This window comes from Oncorhynchus tshawytscha, linkage group LG18 (genome assembly GCF_018296145.1).
Source record: "Oncorhynchus tshawytscha isolate Ot180627B linkage group LG18, Otsh_v2.0, whole genome shotgun sequence".
NCBI lineage: Eukaryota > Metazoa > Chordata > Actinopteri > Salmoniformes > Salmonidae > Oncorhynchus > Oncorhynchus tshawytscha.
Genome location: NC_056446.1, coordinates 25,541,627 through 25,562,816, shown reverse-complemented (window position 1 = coordinate 25,562,816; position 21,190 = coordinate 25,541,627). Strand labels below are relative to the sequence as shown.

At 44.9% G+C, this 21,190-nt stretch overlaps 2 protein-coding genes across 3 annotated transcripts in view; both read left to right on the top strand.

The window, feature by feature from the left end:
• fig4a (FIG4 phosphoinositide 5-phosphatase a) overlaps nucleotides 1–1,565 on the top strand; it is a 104,723-nt gene extending 103,158 nt beyond the window's left edge. For both annotated transcript variants that reach the window (XM_024378321.1, XM_024378320.1), the window contains one exon: nucleotides 551–1,565. In XM_024378321.1, coding sequence (XP_024234089.1) covers nucleotides 551–728 — 178 coding nt within the window. In that variant the 3' untranslated portion in view covers nucleotides 729–1,565. The remainder of the gene's footprint in view (nucleotides 1–550) is intronic.
• Nucleotides 1,566–16,942: 15,377 nt separating this feature from the next.
• Nucleotides 16,943–19,157, top strand: LOC112218105 (G-protein coupled receptor 6). The gene is made up of 2 exons (XM_024378701.2): nucleotides 16,943–17,258; nucleotides 17,715–19,157. The coding sequence occupies exon 2, from the start codon at nucleotides 17,742–17,744 to the stop codon at nucleotides 18,750–18,752; it is 1,011 nt and encodes a 336-aa protein (XP_024234469.1). The 5' UTR covers nucleotides 16,943–17,258; nucleotides 17,715–17,741; the 3' UTR covers nucleotides 18,753–19,157.
• Nucleotides 19,158–21,190: the final 2,033 nt, after the last annotated feature.

The window sequence follows — 21,190 nt, the reverse complement described above, 5'->3', positions numbered from 1 at the left end:
AGTGCTCTGCTCTGATGAATTCTGTGTCATTCTGTCATGTTGTGTATTCTGTGACGTTCTGAAAGCGGGGGGGTAGTGTTGAGTGCTGTGAGAAAAAGTGGTCTATGAAATGTCTGTATAGTGGGTATGTGCATGAGGCTGGTGGGTGGGGTGGGGTTGTGGTGTGGTGTGGCCACCCTCCAGAAGGATGACTTGAGAAACCTGAAGTAGCTAATGAGCTGTGTAGATGACTGAATATGCGAGGGGTTCAGCTTCCACACAAGTTATTATTAGTGATTACCAGGGCTGTAGAAATACCAACATTTCTCCCTCCCTCCCTGCATCCCCAATCATCTACAAATCTGTCTTGTGACCCATTCTCTTCTTTTAGGAACACGTTTCAGTTTAAAAATGTCACTTTTCTGCAGAACACATTTTGGTCTGTTTAGCTTAGTTATCTTACACGTGAATCACTACTACCTACAGCTACTGTACCACAGTAACTTATATCCAGCATGAGTTTCGCATTTGTTTTATTTTTCACCTCTCCCTCTTATTTCTCTCTCTCCAGTGTTCCTGTGTCATGCTTTACGACTGACAGTATATACGAGGTGTCGTCTCCGCAGGTGGACAGGGACAACAGGGAGGTGTTTGAGGGCCACGTGCTAACTGGCCTTGGCCAGGTGAGATCACTGTGCCGAGAGGACATACTCATGTACAGAGAGTATATCAAGAACAGGTACATGTGATGTGAGAGGCTCCATAATCATAGAAATAGAATGAATAGAATGGTCATCCCCATTAAAGTCAATGATGGCATAATGGGTGGACTGGTGGCCATTGTGAGTGTACCCATAAGGAGCAAAGCAGGAAGTAAAAGCAGGAAGTGTGCCATCAATCTGTGATGTGATCTGTTAAGTCAACTCAACTGACATGACAAAAAAAATACATTCCATTGTAAGAGCCACATCAGTTAGCATCATTTGAATTAACATTCTACATTACCATGGAAATGATGTAATCAACAGGCAGCCATTACACATGTACCCATGAGTTTACCAGTCATATTGCCAGGGTCAGAGATTCCAAGCCTGTTCTATTCATTCTATTTATATGGCCATAACCAACCCGCAACCATCGATCAACCACATCTCAACGTTGGATCAACCACGCTCTTGACCACAGCCCCATTACCTGCGAGGAGAGTGGATTGTGGTTACATGGTATACAGTGGACTCCCAATCAAAGGCTTCTCAGGCTGATGAGATGACCGTTAGTGAGTGTTTCCAGAAGAGGCAGGACAATATTCCTAGTCTGTTTTATGACTTCATATTTTTCAGTAGTTATTTTAGAGTGACAGCAGTAAAGGATGAAAACAGGTTATTTATTTCAGGTATTTGAGTCATGATCATGTATGGCTTCCAAGGTTAAACAAGTGTTTCATTGCTTTCTTTTTCTGTCTCTTGTCATTTTAAACATCCCTGGGTTTTTAATGTAGCTTTTGAGTTTTACACACATTTAGCACAGCTGTCGTTTTTTCTGTTTGGATGTTGGACAAAATAAACTTATCATGTTTACAAAACTAATTGATTTAATTCTATTTCATATAAATAATTATTTTTATTTAGCTTTCTTTAGAACAAACTGCCTATCTAAATACTGAGGGCGAATAAGTGTGTAGCGCCATATTAAACTTGTATATTTATTAAATGTCAAGTAAATCTAAATGTGATGTTTCATTGGTGAGTGGACTACAGTAGCATCCTTAGAGAACAAGACCAAGCCACACTCCTTCCGTCTCTTCTCTCCTTCCTATCCTCTACAGCTGGCACTAAAATAACTGCACATGTCAGACACACACTGACAGTACTGTATACTCATTCATTGAGGATGATTTGTCTGGTTGTGACTTTGGGCTGCGTGCTCTACTGTTGTATTCATTTTGTTAATCTCTCAATCGTTTTGTCTCGCTCTGTCTCTGTGTGTCTCCCTCGCTCTCTGTCTCTCTGTGTGTGTGTCTCTCCCTCGCTCTCTGTCTCTCTGAGTGTGTGTCTCTCCCTCGCTCTCTGTCTCTCTGAGTGTGTGTGTGTCTCTCCCTCGCTCTCTGTCTCTCTGAGTGTGTGTGTGTCTCTCCCTCGCTCTCTGTCTCTCTGAGTGTGTGCATGTGTCTCCCTCGCTCTCTGTCTCTCTAAGTGTGTCTCCCTTGCTCTCTGTCTCTCTGAGTGTGTGTCTCCCTCGCTCTCTGTCTCTGAGTGTGTGTCTCTCCCTCGATCTCTGTCTCTCTGAATGTGTGTGTGTGTCTCTGTCTCTGAGTGTGTGTCTCTCCCTCGATCTCTCTGTCTCTCTGATCTCTGTGAATGTGTGTGTGTCTCTCCCTCGCTCTCTGTCTCTCTGAGTGTGTCTCCCTCGCTCTCTGTTTCTCTGAATGTGTGTGTGTGTGTGTCTCCCTCGCTCTCTGTCTCTCTGAGTGTGTGTGTGTGTGTGTGTGTCTCCCTGCTCTCTGTCTCTCTGAGTGTGTGTGTGTGTCTCCCTTGCTCTCTGTCTCTGAGTGTGCATGTGTCTCCCTCGCTCTCTGTCTCTCTAAGTGTGTCTCCCTTGCTCTCTGTCTCTCTGAGTGTGTGTCTCCCTCGCTCTCTGTCTCTGAGTGTGTGTCTCTCCCTCGATCTCTGTCTCTCTGAATGTGTGTGTCTCTCCCTCGATCTCTGTCTCTCTGAATGTCTCTCCCTGAGTGTGTGTGTGTGTCTCCCTCGCTCTCTGTTTCTCTGAATGTGTGTGTGTGTGTGTCTCCCTCGCTCTCTGTCTCTCTGAGTGTGTGTGTGTGTGTGTGTGTCTCCTCGCTCTCTGTCTCTCTGAGTGTGTGTGTGTCTCTCCCTCGCTCTCTGTCTCTGAATGTGTGTGTGTCTCTCCCTCGCTCTCTGTCTCTCTGAGTGTGTGTGTGTGTCTCCCTCGCTCTCTGTTTCTCTGAATGTGTGTGTGTGTGTGTGTCTCCCTCGCTCTCTGTCTCTCTGAGTGTGTGTGTGTGTGTGTGTGTCTCCCTCGCTCTCTGTCTCTCTGAGTGTGTGTGTGTCTCTCCCTCGTCTCTGTCTCTGAGTGTGTGTGTGTCTCTCCCTCACTCTCTGTCTCTCTGAGTGTGTGTGTGTGTCTCCCTCGCTCTCTGTCTCTGAGTGTGTGTGTGTGTGTCTCCCTCGCTCTCTGTCTCTCTGAGTGTGTGTGTGTCTCCCTCGCTCTCTGTCTCTGAGTGTGTGTCTCTCCCTCGCTCTCTGTTTCTCTGAGTGTGTGTGTCTCTCCCACGATCTGTCTCTCTGAGTGTGTGTCTCTCCCTCGATCTCTGTCTCTCTGAATGTGTGTCTCTCCCTCGATCGCTGTCTCTCTGAATGTGTGTGTCTCCCTCGCTCTCTGTCTCTCTGAGTGTGTGTGTCCCTCACGCTGTATCTCTCTGAGTGTGTGTGTGTATGTGTGTCTCCCTCGCTCTCTGTCTCTGAGTGTGTGTGTCTCCCTCACTCTCTGTCTCTCTGAGTGTGTGTGTCTCCCTCACTCTCTGGCTCTCTAAGTGTGTGTGTGTGTCTCTCACTCTCTGTCTCTGAGTGTGTGTGTGTCTCTCCCTCGCTCTCTGTCTCTCGGAGTGTGTGTGTGTCTCCCTCACTCTCTGTCTCTGAGTGTGTTTGTGTTTCTCCCTTGCTCTCTGTCTCTGAGTGTGTGTCTCCCTCGCTCTCTCTGTCTCTCTGAGTGTGTGTGTGTGTCTCCCTCGCTCTCTGTCTCTCTGAGTGTGTGTGTCTCTCTGAGTGTGTGTGTGTGTCTCTCCCCCGGGCTTCAGAGAGCTTTGCAGCCACTTACTTTCTCACAGATATGACACACATTCAGTTATACACACTCCACAAAGACACACACACCCTGGCCGCTGGTCCTTTCTCCCTGGCCTCTCTGTGCCTAGTGGCACGGCGTTAGAGGAATGAGAAGGAAGGGGGAGAGAAGGCGTGGAAGGAGGAGGGATGAACAGCCTGCTGCATATACCCGCATGTAGAGGAGAGGGAATGAAACTGAGAGGGAACATCTATTAGCTGTTATTAAGCACAGATTAAAGCTGAGGGAGAGAACGTGTGCTGGTGTCTGCCTGTCTCCCACATTTCTGGCCAGCGGGACAAAGCTGGGTGCCGAGAGAGATAAGAATAGCCAATCAGACAGAGAGAAACAACAACCATTAGGACAGCTCTTTATATACTTGGTCTTTCTGGTTTCCTTGTCTAGTGACATTATCAAAAACAGACCGTTAGAGATCAGAAATCAAGCCCATGAGCGTACATGTGCTTAGGTAAACATGCCTCCCCTCTCTCCATACCACCTATTCTCCCTCTCTTTTTTCTTCACTGTAAAAGGCTGTTTGGCCTTAGGCATATACAGCTGTAGCAAGGTTAACAAGGTGGGCATTTATAGATTTCAGGATGAATATGTGTCTCAGGAGGCTGCTGGCACCTTAATTGGGGAGGATGGCCTCAGAAATGTCTGGAACGGAATAAATTGAATGGTATCGAACACATCAAACATGGGTTCCATGTGGTTGATGCCATTTAATTCCAGCCATTATTATGAGCTGTCTTCCCCGTGTGTGTGTGTGTGTGTGTGTGTGTGTGTGTGTGTGTGTGTGTGTGTGTGTGCGCGCGCACGCGCGCTTATATGTGAGAATGAATGAGAAGCAGGGTCTTTAAATAAGCCTGTTTTTCTAAGTTGTTTTTGAACCAAACAGCGGGTGTCAAATATCAGTGATTTGTTTTGGTCACACACCTCTCACTCGCCTGAAATGAATGAATCATCTGGAGCCAGCTACCTTTCATGGGGAGGCAATCCTGTTCAATTTGTATCCACAAAAACAGTTGATTAGTGGAACAGAACTATGTGTAGCTCCCTCTGTGCATGGTTAATAGTAGTACTCCTGCTGTGGTCACAGAATGATGGGAGAAGCTGCATGTTCTATAAAACTGACATCTCCCTCTCATTCCCTCTCTCCATGTCAACCATGAACTGCCTCCTGCTCCACCTATTACATCCCACCTCTCGCACTCTCTCCTCGCTCTCTCTCGCTCTCTCGCTCGCTCTCTCTCTCGCTCACTCTCTGCACTCTCTCCTCGCTCTCTCCTCTCGCACTCTCTCCCACTCTTCTCTCTCTTTTCTCACTCTCACCCCCTCTTTCTCCCCAAATGTGTATTTCTCTTTCTCTCCTCTTACACACACACACACACACACACACACAACTGTTAAAAGACCACTCAGGACGTTGTCACCATGTGATCCTCCCTACTTGTCACACTGTCCTCGGAGATTCAAAGCAGTGATCTCCATCTGGAGTGCATTATGTATGCTTTATGATTGACAACTCATGGTGCGATCATAACACACAGGAACTCAAGTCCTTCTGCTCACCCTCCGCCCCGTAGCGCTCACTTCTGTCATCATGAAGTGCTTTGAGAGGCTAGTCAAGGATCATATTACCGCCACCTTACCGGCCACCCTAGACCCACTTCAGTTTGCATACCGCCCCAACAGGTCCACAGATGATGCAATCACCATCGCACTGCACACTAGCCTATCCCATCTGGACAAAAATAATACCTATGTAAGAATGCTGTTCCTTGACTACAGCTCAGCATTCAACACCATAGTACCCTCCAAGCTCATCATCAAGCTGGAGGCCCTGGGTCTCAACCCCTCCCTGTGCAACTGGGTCCTGGACTTTCTGACGGGCCGCCCCAGGTGGTGAAGGTAGGAAAAAGCATCTCCCCTTCACTGACCCTCAACACTGGGGCCCCACAAGGGTGTGTGCTCAGCCCTCTCCTGTCAGGAAAACAACCTCTCACTCAACATCAGCAAAACTAAGGAGATGATTGTGGCCTTCAGGAAACAGCAGAGTGAGTACCCCCTATCCACATCAAAGGGTCAGCAGTGTAGAAGGTGGAATGTTTTAAGTTCCTGGGCTTACGTCACAGACAAACTGAAATGGTCCACCCACACAGATAGTGTGGTGAAGAAGGCGCAACAGAGCCTCTTCAACCTCAGGAGACTGAAGAAATTTGGCTTGTCACCCAAAACCCTGACAAACTTTTACAAATGCGCAATCGAGAGCATCCTGTCGGGCTGTAACAGCCTGGTACGGCAATTGCACCTCCCTCAACCACAACGCTCTCCAGAGGGTGGTGCGGTCTGCACAACGCATCACCGGGAGCAAACTACCTGCCCTCAATGACACCTACAGCACCCAATGTCACAGGAAGGCCATAAAGATCATCAAGGACAACAACCACCGAAGCCACTGCCTGTTCACCCCGCTATCATCCAGAAGGCGAGTTCAGTACAGGTGCATCAAAGCTGGAACCGAGAGATTGAGAAACAGCTTCTATCTCAAGGCCATCAGACTGTTAAACAGCCATCACTAACTCGGAGAGGCTGACCACAATGAGACTCGATCACTTTAATAAATGGTTCACTAGTCACTTTAAACAATGCCACTTTAATAATGTTTACGTATCTTACATTACTCATATCACATGTACAGTTGAAGTCGGAAGTTTACATACGCTTAGTTTGGAGTCATTAAAAGTTTTGGCAAGTCGGTTAGAACATCTACTTTGTGCATGACACAAGTAATTTTCCCAACAATTGTTTACAGACAGATTTTTTCACTTATAATTCACTGTATCACAATTTCAGTGGGTCAGAAGTTTACATACACTAAGTTGACTGTGCCTTCAAACAGCTTGGGAAATTCCAGAAAATTATGTCATGGCTTTAGAAGCTTCTGATAGGCTAATTGACATCATTTAAGTCAATCAGAGGTGTACCTGTGGATGTATTTCAAGGCCTACCTTCATACTCAATGCCTCTTTACTTGACATCATGGGAAAATCAAAAGAAATCAGCCAAGACTTCAGGAAAAAAGATTGTAGACCTCCACAAGTCTGGTTCATCCTTGGGAGCAATTTCCAAACGCCTGAAGGTACCACATTCATCTGTAACAACAATAATATGCAAGTATAAACACCATGGGACCACGTGGCCGTCATACCTCTCAGGAAGGTCTCCTAGTGATGAACGTACTTTGGTCCAAAATTCACCCAACTTATTGTGGGAAGCTCGTGGAAGGCTTCCCAAAACATTTGAACCAAGTTAAACCATTTAAAGGCAATGCTACCAAATATTAATTGAGTGTATGTAAACTTCTGACCCACTGGGAATGTGATGAAAGAAATAAAAGCTTAAATAAATGATTCTCTACTATTATTCTGACATTTCACATTCTTAAAATAAAGTGGTAATCCTAACTGACCTAAAACAGGGAATTTTTACTAGGATTAAATGTCAGGAATTGTGAAAAACTGAGTTTAAATGTATTTGGCTACGGTGTATGAAAACTTCTGACTTCAACTGTATATACTATATTTTATACCATCTTCTGCACCTTGTCTATGCCGCTTGGCCATCGCTCATCCATATATTTATATGTACATATTCTCATTCACCCCTTTAGATTTGTGTGTATTAGGTAGTTGTTGGGGATTTGTTAGATTACTTGTTAGATTTGTGTGTATTAGGTAGATTTTGGGAATTGTTAGATATTACTGCACTGTTGGAACTAGAAGCACAAGCATTTCGCTACACTCGCATTAACATCTGCTAACCATGTGTATGTGACCAATAGCATTTTATTTGATTTCTGCCGATGTGAATTTCTTCATTTTACTATTGTAAACAGCAATTGTTATCAGAAGATAATATCAATTTGTAACAAAATGTTTAAACACTTTTGAGCCACTGAAATGTTGTTTGTTCGAGTCTGGTCTGATCTGTGCTTCTTTGTCTCTCTACCTAAAACCAGAAATGCAAAAATTAACTTTTGGAGAAGAAAAAAATGTAAAATCTTAAGGATGGCCACCAGACGAGCCAATGACGTGTGGGAGTAGTGACTGAGACAACTCTCCTTTAAGGGGAACATTTTGTCTGTCGGACACATCTTCACATCCACTGGTGCCACTACAGATAGATGAGTGAGAAAGGGAGAGCGAGGGATGGACCAAAATGTAAAGGGAATCATGATAAGAATGGCTCAGGAGAAAATAGACTGTTAGCGAGAAAGAGAATTTGAAAAAGAGGGGGTAAAGGCAGAGTAATAGAGAAAATAATGGAATGAAGGTGGAAGGGGAGAGGGAGAGGGAATGAAGTAGGAGAGTAAATGATGGTTAGAGGAGTATTTAGGTACAGCCGGTACGTGGCCTGGACATACAGCAGCAGGCTTGTTTCCCTGTACAGTACGGTACGTATATCCACTGTAATAGCTACAACAGGTGTTAGGTAATGAGTGTACGGTAAGCTTGGACACCCAGTGTGAATATTGGTTACCATGGTTGCCATTTAAACTGTTGTGTGGACTGGGGAGTGTATTGCAGGCAGAGAGGAGCAGACCAGTTGACGTTGCACAAGAAGGACAAACAGCAGGATCTGTGTCCAGGGGAGGATGGATTGCTCTTACGGTATGGTAACACGTGGAGCAGCACTGAGGGGGGTAGTGGTGGTGCTGTGTTGGAACTAGCTAGTCTCCCCACATAGCGGTTAGACAGAGGCTATGAGAAGAGACCAGGGTTGGGGTCAATTCTAATTGAAGGTAGTCAATTCAGGAAGTGACTTGAATTTAAACTTTAAAAATTGGAGCAACTATTAAAATAAATAGCTTTTACTTTTCAGTGTTGTAACGAGCGCAATGAGAGTCCGGAAGCAAGTACTGGGAGGGAGTGTTATAATGAATAAACAAAACAATGAACACCAACATGAAAACAGAGTCAATAACACCTGAGGAAAGAACCAAGGAGAGTGACAGATATAGTGAAGATAATCAAGGAGGTGATGGAGTCAGGTGAGTGTCATGAGGCGCAGGTGCGTGAGACAATGGTGGCAGGTGTGCGGGATAATCAGCAGCCTGATGACCTAGAGGCCGGAGAGGGAGTATAGGGTGACCAGGAGCGGACTGGTCACCCATGCTGATGCGTGAGAACCTGTCGAGTCAGCTGGGGCACGGAAACCTGTCGAGTCAGCTGGGGCACGGAAACCTGTCGAGTCAGCAGGGGCACGGAGACCTGTCGAGTCAGCTGGGGCACGGAAACCTGTCGAGTCAGCTGGGGCACGGAAACCTGTCGAGTCAGCTGGGGCACGGAAACCTGTCGAGTCAGCTGGGGCACGGGGACCTAACAGATCGGTAGAGGTAGGGGAGCCTGGCGATCCAGCTGGGGCACGGGAACCTGTCGAGTCAGCTGGGGCACGGGAACCTAACAGATCGGTAGAGGTATGGGAGCCTGGCGATCCAGCTGAGGCATGAGAACCTGACAAGCCGGCTGAGGCAGGGGAGCCTGGCGATCCGGCTGAGGCAGGGGATCCTGGGGAGCCTGACAAGCCGGCTCTGGCAGGGGAGCCTGGCGATCTGGTTGAGGCTTAAGGTGTTATTCTGTAACGAGCGCGCTGAGAGTCGGGACGCAAGTACAGGGAGGGAGTGTTATAATGAATAAACAAAACACCGACATTAAACAAAGTCAATAACACCTGAGGAAAGAGCCAAGGGGAGTGACAGATATAGGGAAGATAGTCAAGGAGGTGATGGAGTCCAGGTGAGTGTCATGAGACGATGGTGACAGGTGTGCGGGATAATCAGCAGCCTGATGACCTAGAGGCCGGAAAGGGAGTATAGGTGACAAGTGTTTTGAGAAGTTATTGAAAATAGATTTCCCTTTTCAGTTATTGAATTGATATTTCAGTTTTCTGAAATGTCTGAGTTGACTGGCTTTAATTTGAGATCATTAGCTGGTTAGATCACAGGACGTAGACAGGGTGCAGACAGGCCTGGGGCATTTGGTTCTTTGATTCATGCTAGTGATATCTTAGGAGCTGATAGTAAGCTACTCTTTATTAGCTGCTGATGCATACATGTGGTATTTTACCTGGCTGACCACACCTACATTCCCACACAGTATGGCAGCCAGAGCTGATGTTCTCAAGAACAATCAGTCCTAATTGCCTACAGGTGTGAATTTAGAAAACGCTCTGTTATTAAAATACTTTTTCTGCTCCATGAATTAATACAACTGTGTACTCCGCCATATTGTCTATTTCTTGTCTTCTGTCAATGATCGAGACAGGTGTCTGTCATCATGACATGCAGCCCTTTGGGGTGGACACCCGCTGTCTTGATCAATGAGAGAAGACTTGAATTAGACAAGATGGTGACGTGAGCCTACCAGAAGAGCTAAATGCCTTTTATGCTCGCTTTGAGGCAAGCAGTGCTGAAGCATGCAATGAGAGCACCAGCTGTTCAGGACGACTATGTAATAACGCTCTTGGTAGCCGATGTGAGCAAGACCTTTAAACAGGTCAACATTCACAAAGCTGCGGGCCAGACAGATTACCAGGACGTGTACTCAAAGCATGCGCAGACCAACTGAGAAGTGTCGTCACTGACATTTTCAACCTCTCCCTGACTGAGTCTATAATACCTACATGTTTCAAGCAGACCACCATAGACCCTGTGCCCAAGGAAGCAAAGGTAACCTGCCTAACTGATTACTGCCCCGTAGCACTCACGTCGGGAGCCATGAAGTGCTTCTAAAGGCTGGTCATGGCTCACATCAACAGCATCCTCCCGGATACACTAGACCCACTTCAATTTGCATACCGCACCAACAGATCCACAGATGATGCAATCTCAATTGCACTCCACAATGCCCTTTCCCACCTGGACAAAAGGAACACCTATGAGAGAATGCTGTTCATTGACTACAGCTCAGCGTTCAACACCATAGTGCCCACAAAGCTCATCACTGAGCTAAGGACCCTGGGACTAAACACCTCCCTCTGCAACTGGAGGCTGGACTTCTTGACGGGCCGCCCCCAGGTGGTGAGTGTAGGCAACAACACGTCAGCAACTCTGATCCTCAACACTGGGGCCACTCAGTGTTGTGTGCTTAGTCCCCTCCTGTACTCCCTGTTCACCCACGACTGCGTGGCCAAACACGACTCCAACACCATCATTAAGTTTGCTGATGACACAACAGTGGTAGGCCTGATCACCGACAACGATGAGACAGCCTATAGGGAGGAGGTCAGAGACCTGGCAGTGTGGTGCCAGGACAACAACCTCTCCCTCAATGTGAGCAAGACAAAGGAGCTGATCGTGGACAACAGGAAAAGGCGGGCCAAGTGAAGCAGGTAGAGAGTTTCACGTTCCTTGGTGTCCACATCACCAACGAACTATTATGGTCCAAACACTTCCAAGACAGTCGTGAAGAGGGCACGACTAGAACTTTTCCCCCTCAGGAGACTGAAAAGAATTGGCAAGGGTCCCCAGATCCTCAAAAAGTTCCAAAAATTGTCAGAGACTCCAGTCACCCAAGTCATAGACTGTTTTCTCTGTTACCGCACGGCAAGCGGCACCGGAGCGCCAAGTCTAGGACCAAAAGGCTCCTTAACAGCTTCTACCCCCAAGCCATAAGACTGCTGAACAATTAACCAAATGGCCACCGGATTACTCGCTGTTTATTATCTATGCATAGTCACTTCACCCCTACATACATATACAAATGACCTCAACTAACCTGTACCCCCGCACACTGACTCGGTACCGGTACCCCCTGTATATGACCTCATTATTGTTATTTTATATTTTCTTAACTCTTTCTTGAACTGCACTGTTGCTTAAGGGCTTGTAAGTAAGCATTTCACGGTAAGGTCTACACCTGTTGGTTAAGGGCTTGTAAGTAAGCATTTCACGGTAAGGTCTACACCTGTTGGTTAAGGGCTTGTAAGTAAGCATTTCACGGTAAGGTCTACACCTGTTGGTTAAGGGCTTGTAAGTCAGCATTTCACGGTAAGGTCTACACCTGTTGGTTAAGGGCTTGTAAGTCAGCATTTCACGGTAAGGTCTACACCTGTTGGTTAAGGGCTTGTAAGTCAGCATTTCACAGTAAGGTCTACACCTGTTGGTTAAGGGCTTGTAAGTAAGCATTTCACGGTAAGGTCTACACTGTTGGTTAAAGGCTTGTAAGTAAGCATTTCACGGTAAGGTCTACACCTGTTGTTTAAGGGCTTGTAAGTAAGCATTTCACGGTCAGGTCTACACCTGTTGGTTAAGGGCTTGTAAGTCAGCATTTCACAGTAAGGTCTACACCTGTTGGTTAAGGGCTTGTAAGTCAGCATTTCACGGTAAGGTCTACACCTGTTGGTTAAGGGCTTGTAAGTCAGCATTTCACGGTAAGGTCTACACTGTTGGTTAAGGGCTTGTAAGTAAGCATTTCACGGTAAGGTCTACACCTGTTGGTTAAGGGCTTGTAAGTAAGCATTTCACGGTCAGGTCTACACCTGTTGGTTAAGGGCTTGTAAGTCAGCATTTCACAGTAAGGTCTACACTGTTGGTTAAGGGCTTGTAAGTAAGCATTTCACGGTCAGGTCTACACCTGTTGGTTAAGGGCTTGTAAGTCAGCATTTCACAGTAAGGTCTACACTGTTGGTTAAGGGCTTGTAAGTAAGCATTTCACGGTAAGGTCTACACTGTTGGTTAAGGCCTGTAAGTAAGCATTTCACGGTAAGGTCTACACATGTATTCGACGCATGTGACAAATAAAGTTTGATTTGATTGGGGGCGTAGACATTGATGGATTTTCTTCATTAAACAAAAAAAACATTTGTTTTAATGTATGGAGCCAATTCAAACGGACCCCCTGCAGCTAGACAACGACATTCCATGAGACTCCTGTTTTCACCAGTTGAGGACGAAGACAGTATCTCCAAGCTAAGGTTGGTCGTAAATGATCTGTGCTACACCAAACAGTACCTATCCTGTAACTCCCAGTAATGGATACCAAAGCTCTTTGGTTAAATCACATTGCAGGTGTCTATGGGGGCATCGAGATGCTTTGGGAGTGGACTCCAGCTCCCTGCGACACAGTGCAGAGACGGTGTCTGGTTGGCTAGTTAGGAGTATTTAAAATAACTAAACCAATCGTTCATGCTCTAACTTTTGTGAAAATATTGAACTATAATAAAATGCATTTTCTAAACTGGTGATCTGTAACTGAACTGTGCAGGGAACATGATAGGCCATTATTTAAGGTTGAAATCCTTCTCAATAAACAGGAGGCGTAGTCTACATAGAGCCTGTTTAAAAATACCGTCGGCTACACATATTACTCAAACGTAAACTTGCGTACTTGCTATGTCTCCACCACTACCTCCGGAGGTAGCACGACATTCGCACGACTGTTGCCCCTCTTGAAGCTGGGCAGTCTAAACAGAAATGTGTTGTTGAGCCAACACTCCTACAGTACAAGTGGTAATAGCAGAGCAATGTTGAAACAGCTGAAATGTATATTTTTCTGATATTTGAGACATGTTTTATTAAGCTTTTACCTGAAATTAAAGTAACAGCATGTTACATTCTGAAATTGTCACAGTAGCTGCCGGCTGCACTGAGCCAAGTAAAACTAAGTAAGCCCTTGGAAACATTAAAACCCTTTACACAGACAGACAACTGCGATTGGACAATAAAACCGACAGGGCTGAGCTCTCTGTATGCAGGGTTGCATTGTGTCGGCCTTTGCAGCTTTAATTAAAAACTTCTTCAGGCTAGGGTCCTTTTTTCTCAATTTCCACCTGAATGACGTGCCCAAAGTAAACTGCCTGTTGCTCAGGCCTTGAAGCCAGGATATACATATAATTTTTTCCATTAGAAAGAAGACACTGAAGTTTGTAGAAATGTTAAAATAATGTAGGTGACTATAACACAATAGATATGGTAGGAGACAATCCAAAGAAAAACCAACCGGAATTTATTTTTTTGAGAGCCAATGCTCTTACAATGGAAAGTATAGGGAAATAATGAAATCTAGCTCCCAGTATGCAATTCCTATGGCTTCCATTGGGTGTTGGCACTCAATGTTCAAGGTTTCAGGCAAAATGATTAATAATAATGAGTTTTACTTCAGGGACACAGTCTTCTAAATTTGTGTGCGCGAGCGCCATGAAGACAACGCGCACCTGCTAATATTGGTTTCCTATTGAACATACTTCTTTCCATATGAAATGTTATAGTTTGATTACATTTGAGGGTATCTGAGGATTGAATAGAAACTTATTTTGACTTGTTGAAACAAAGTTTAGAGGTAGATTTTCGTATTCCTATCTTGGCATGTTGAACGAGTGGATTACTGAAATCTATGGCATCAACTAAACTGACTTTTTGGGATATAAAGAAGGATTTTATCTAACAAAACGACACTACATGTTATAGCTGGGACCCTTTCGATGACAAATCAGAGGAAGATTTTCAAAAAGTAAGTGAATATTTAATGACTATTTGTGAATCTATGACTATTTGTGAATTTTTTGGGGCGCCGTCCTCAAACAATCGCATGGCATGTAAACCCTACTGTAAATCAGACAGGGCAGTTAGATTAACAAGAATTTCAGCTTTCAACCGATATAAGATACTTGTATGTACAGAAATGTTTAATATCCATAATTTTTATGATTATTTATTTTAATTGCGTGTCCTCCAGTTTCACTCGAAGTTGTCCTGCCTAGCCTGAAGAAGTTTTAATTTAAAGATACTCATACAGCATGTTAATCACTATTGTTTTGATTGATTATTTCCAGTCAATCATTTTGGATTAAAAAGGCCCAGGTAGTCTAGCCACCTGAAGTTTGAATATAAACCAAATTTGATAATTCACATTTTCTCAGAACACAAATAAATGGGCCTATTTTAGGCAATAAATACATACACTAGTATGTGGACACGCCTTAAAATGAGTGTATTCAGCGATTTCAGCCACATCCGTTGCTTACAGGTGTATAAAATTGAGCACACCGCCATGCAATCAACATAGACAAACATTGTCAGTAGAATGGCCCATACTGAAGAGTTCAGTGACTTTCAACATGGCACCATCATATGATGCCACCTTTTCTAACAAGTCAGTTCCTCAAATGTCTGCCCTGATAGAGCGGCCCCGGACAACTGTAAGTGCTGTTATTGTGAAGTGGAAACTTCTAGGAGCAACAATTGCTCAGCTGCGAAGTGATAGGCCACACAAGCTCACAGAACGTTATCTGGAGTGTTGAATCACGCTTCACCATCTGGCAGTCCGACAGACAAATCTGGGATTGGAAGATGCCAGGAGAACGCTACATGCCCAAATGCATAGTTCCAACTGTAAATTTTGGTGGAGGAGGAATAACGGTCTGGGCTGTTTTTCATGGTTTGGGCTAGGCCCCTTAGTTCCAGTGAAGGGAAATCAGCATATAATGACATTCTAGATGATTCTGTGCTTCAACTCTGTGGCAACATTTTGGGGAAGGCCCTTTCCTGTTTCAGCATGACAATGCCCTCATGCACAAATAGAGTTCCATACAGAAATGGTTTGTCGAGATGGAAGAACTTGAATGGCCTGCACAGAGCCCTGACTTCAACCCCATCGAGCACCTTTGGTATGAATTGGAACACCGAATGTGAGCCAGGCCTAATCGCCCAACATCAGTGCCCAACCTCACTAATGCTCTTGTGGCTGAATGGAAGCAAGTCCCAGCATCAACTTTCCAACGTCTAGAGGAAAGCCTTCCCAGAAGAGTGGAGGCTGTTATAGCAACAAAGGGGGGACCAACTCCATATTAATGGCCATGATTATGGAATGATATGTCCGATGAGCAGGTGTCCACATATTTTTGGTCATGTAGTGCAGCTTAGGCTATAAAAACATGACTTGACGTTTTTGCAGGCTCACTACTCCAGAGTGGTGCAGATTTCTAAGGCATTGCATCTCAGTGTTAAAGGCGTCACTACAGACCCTGGCTCGATTCCAGGCTGTATCACAACCGGCCGTGATTGGGAGTCCCATAGGGCCCGTTGTCCGGTTTAGTGTTTGGCCGGGGAAGGCCGTCATTGTAAATAAGAATTTGTTAACTGACTTAGCTAGTTAAATAAAGGTTCAATAAAAATAAAGATGGGATCAGAGCGCTGGCTTCCCCAGTCTACCTCCAGCTGTGGTTGTTATCAGTAGGCTATACTTGATCAGACTATTAGGTGGCATTATGTTCTGCTCTAGAGGAGATCTGCATGGAGGAATGGGCCAAAATACCAGCAACAGTGTGTGAAAACCTTGTGAAGACTTACAGAAAACGTTTGACCTCTGTCATTGCCAACAAAGGGTATATAACAAAGTATTGAGATACACTTTTGTTATTGACCAAATACTTATTTTCCATCATAATTTGCAAATAAATTCATTAAAAATCCTACAATGTGATTTTCTGGATTTTTTTTCTCATTTTGTCTATCATAGTTGAAGTGTACCTATGATGAAAATTACAGGCCTCTCTCATCTTTTTAAGTGGGAGAACCTGCACGTTTGGTGGCTGACTAAATACTTTTATGCCCCACTGTATGTATGGTCAATTTGAGCAGCAGACCAAGAATGTTGTGTTGCCAGCCACAACGAAGGGTAAGGCAGGGTTGTAATGTGAATTGAAAAGTGAAAAGCCACTCCGTTCCTCAGAATCTCGTAGTGGTAATAGTGGACCAAAAAGGATGGTTAGGTTACCACGTCTAGAAAGCCGTACACGGAGAATGCAGTTTCAACACAAGCACTTCCACACACATCACACACAGACACACGCACACAAATGTATCCTGACACACGCTTCATCCCTCTTACACCTTTCAGGACTGGATTACTTTGACTAGTGCCTATCCGCAACCAGTAACTTTCTGATATAAGAAATGTGCCATTTCATATTTTTTTACTTCAAGAAAGAGTCTGTAACCAAGTGAAATTAGCATTAGTCCGACTGTGATCTGTTTGGCCGTGCGCTGAGCAGGGCGCTGTGAAGTCTTCATGGGCAGAGAGCCCCTGCATGGTCTACACGTTTAATCTTGAGCGTGTGATCGCGGTCGGCCTTCTCATGTCTGCATCTCTCCTCTCTCTTTCTCTCTCTCTCTACAGTATGTGACCTGACGTCACTTGGGTTTAATAGCGCTCCACCGCTTGCAAACGTCAGTCTTTACCGTTCTGGCTCTCGCGCTCTTGTCCCTCTCCCCCGCGCCAGTCAATGCTTCAGGTCGCACCTGCCCTTGGTGTCTCGCCTATGCGAGGGAAACGGAACAAAGCCGAGGGCTTTACCTGAGCTATTTCGAGGAAAGGGACAGTTGTGATTTTCTACAAATACGTTTTTTTTCCGAAAGCTCTGTGTAAAACGGAGAGGTATGTAATCTACATCACCATTTCACATGGAAACTAAAACTTGGTGAAAAGACGATGTGCTACTTTATTTAGTTTTGATAATATTGTGTATCAGTTTGTTTCGTTATTGGGAGTTAAGTGGGACAGGGGTGCATTTTTATCCACGATCATAGCCTATTATTCCGTTTCAAGTTTCAGCACCATGGATAGCTCCTCGGGCACTGCTCTTCATGCGTTCTCAAAAGTTGGACACAAGCTTTTGGATAATATTACCGTGATGTCATAACAGTTTTAGATCTGTCTTTTATGAGTTTTTCATGATTCAGGTTTGGCGTTTTTAGCCGCTGCATGAGTTGCCCACGTTTCCGCACCACGGATAGCTCCTACCTTGCTGTCTCTAGGCATTGCATATTTTTACATATGGCAATTGTGAAACTAAATTGCAATCTCTCTCTCTCTGTGTAATTTTCTCTTCAGGAGGAAAAAGGTGACACATGCGCAGACATGAACGAGACTTTCCTCGGTAACGACACTGTGGCGACAGCCACGTTGGCTGGAAAGGCTTTCCCGTGTATGGAGGCCAACTATCCAGAGAGAAACGGCAGCCTGGAACTCTCCGCCGCCCCGCAGGACTTCCCCATCAACCCGTGGGACATCATGCTTTGCATGTCGGGCACCGTCATAGCCTGTGAGAACAGCATCGTGGTGGCTATCATCTTCTATACGCCCACCATGCGCACCCCCATGTTCGTTCTCATAGGGAGCCTGGCCACTGCGGATTTACTGGCAGGCATGGGATTAATCCTCAATTTCGTGTTCCAGTACGTCATCTCCTCAGAGACTATCAGTCTTATTACTGTTGGGTTCCTAGTGGCCTCCTTCACGGCGTCCATCAGTAGCCTGCTGGCTATAACGGTGGACCGGTACTTTTCTCTCTACAACGCACTGACTTACTTCTCGGAGAAGACGCTCCACTATGTGCACCTGATGCTGGCGGGCACGTGGGGCGTGTCTATGTGCCTGGGCCTGCTACCCGTGCTGGGCTGGAACTGTCTGGACGACCCGAACTCGTGCAGCATCGTGCGCCCGCTCACTCGCAGCAACGTGACATTGTTGGCGGTCTCCTTCTTCGTCATCTTCATACTCATGCTGACTCTCTACTTCAAGATCTGCAAGATCGTATGCCACCACGCGCACCAGATCGCTCTTCAGAAGCACTTCTTCACTGCCTCGCACTACGTGGCCACCAAGAAGGGCGTGTCCACGCTGGCCATCATCCTGGGCACCTTCGGCGCGAGCTGGCTGCCCTTCGCTATTTACTGCCTGGTGGGAGAGCGCGAATACCCGTTGGTGTACACGTACGCCACGCTGCTTCCGGCCACCTACAACTCCATGATCAACCCAATCATCTACGCCTACCGTAATGCCGAGATCCAGCGCTCGCTCTACGTCCTTTTCTGCGGCTGCTTTCAGACCAACGTAGCCTACCGCTCCAGGTCACCCAGTGAAGTTTAGAGGGGTGCTGAGTGAACTCTGATAACAGTGTGTTTGTGTGTTGGCCACCGACAATTTGCTTTCAGTTGACTGTAAATGCTTTAAACAAGTGGATTCGGCGCTCAAATGTATATCTAACATAAGCATCTGCACTTTATTGCAACTGAAGACCAGGACACAGTCCGTCTGAAATGCTGTGAACAACAACTTTTGTGATGAAAAGAAAAACGTCATCATGAATGTATTTATATTAAAAAAATATGAAAAAAACGAGCACTTTATTATGTATTTGAAATGCCAAAGCAGTATTGCATAGGCCTATATATATGTTGGAGTTGTACTTTGTATTTGTCAGTAATGTGGGTCATTTTCTATTTTGTAAAGGTGTCTATATTGTACATTTTATAAGAGATGAGTATATGAATAAAATGAGAAAATGAGAAAATAAGAACTGAATCAGTGCGCCACACGTGTTTGGTTGCCACGTGTCTCTCTAAAAGTGTCCTCGTGTCTTTTCACTCGGTGTTTTCCTTTCTCCTCCCTCCATGACCATCCCCCCCCCGTGGCTGTTTAGTTAGGCTAATGGCACATTGACTCAGTCAGTGCCGAAGAATGGCTTCAATTTGCACCCAGACATATTCAAAACGTGTTTCTCAAAGTGTGTGTGCATATGCGAAAGAGAGAGAGAGACGCACAATTGTGCATTGATAGAGTCGACCTACATTACGTGCATTTGCCCATTAGACGGTTCCAATTTATGTAAGCCCTGTGGTGGAAAAAATAACCAATTGTTATACTTGAGTAAAAGTAAAGATACTTAAATATAAAATATAAAACTCACCTTGTAAAATATTACTTGAGTAAAAGTCAAAAGTATTTGGTTTTAAAAATAAACTTAAGTACGAAAAGTAATTGTAATTGCTAACATATACTTAAGTATCAAAAGTAAAAGTATGAATCATTTCCAATTCCTTATATTAACCAAACGATACCATTAATAATAAAAAATACCACGTTCATTCACAGATAGCCAGGGGCACACTCCAACACTCAGACATCATTTATAAAGAAGCCTGTACAGGACCAGTCAAAAGTTTGGACACACCTACTCATTCAAAGGTTTTTCATTATTTTTACAATGTTCTACATTGTAGAATAACAGTGAAGACATCAAAACTATGAAATAACACATATGTAATCATCAACCAAAAAAAGTGTTAAACAAATCTAAACATATTTTATATTTGAGATTCTTCAAAGTAGCCATCCTTTTCCTTGACAGCTTTGCACACTCTTGGCATTCTCTCAACCAGCTTTACGAGGAATGCTTTTCCAACAGTCTTGAAGGAGTTCCCACATATGCTGAGCACTTGTTGCCTGCTTTTCCATCACTCTGCTGTCAAACTCAGCCCAAAACATCTGAATTGGGTTGAAGTCCAATGATTGTGGAGGCCAGGTCATCTGATGCAGCACTCCATCACTCTCCTTCTTGGTCAAATAGCCCTTACCCAGCCTGGAGGTGTGTTTTGGGTCATTGTCCTGTTGCAAAACAAATGATAGTCCCACTAAGGGCAAACCAGATGGGATGGCGTATCACTGCAGAATGCTGTGGAAACCATGCTGGTGAAGTGTGCCTTGAATTCTAAATAACATTGCTCGTGTTTCTTAGCCCAAGTAAGTCTCTTCTTATTATTGGGGTCCCTTAGTAGTTGTTTCTTTGCAGCAATTTGACAATGAAGGCCTGATTCACGCAGTCTCCTCTGAACAGTTGATGTTGAGATGTGTCAATTACTTGAACTCTGTGAGGTACAATCTGAGGTGCAGTTAATTGCTGATTTCTGAGGCTGGTAACTCTAATGAACTTATCCTCTGCAGCAGAGGTAACTCTGGGACTTCCTTTCCTGTGGCAGTCCTCATGAGAGCCAATTTCATCATAGCACTTGATGGATTTTGCGACTGCACTTCAAGAAACTTTAAAAGTTCTTGAAATGTTCCGGATTGACTGACCTTGACAGTGACTGGAAACAAATATTGGGAAATGAGTCAAGCACGGCTGTTAGTTACTGTAAGTTGGCAATGGTATACTTAATTACATCTAGCATTAGCCAAAAGGACAAGGCGTTCCAACATCACAGTCACAGCTGCGCTGAACGGAACCCTCTGTATTGGGCAGACCCACAGTGTCGGTAATATAACTCTGTACGGACACATCCACTTTGGTTTGATAAGATAATGTTATTAACGATATTAGCCTATATGACCACATGCAATGAGAAAGGTCTACCACACATGCATAAGATAGTCTCACTGAACTAGACTGATATGCTAATGTTCAACAGATATTCATTTTGGTTATCTAGCATGACAAACTTTTTAATATTCCAGTGAAAGTCATTTCCCAATCTCTCTCTGTGTGTGTGGCCCCATTGATACCCTACTATGAGGCAGTCTGTTGGTGC

What these genes read in the sequence shown, in the direction of transcription:
- LOC112218105 (XM_024378701.2), top strand. Translation starts at nt 17,742, where the DNA reads ATGAACGAGACTTTCCTCGGTAACGACACTGTGGCGACAGCCACGTTG.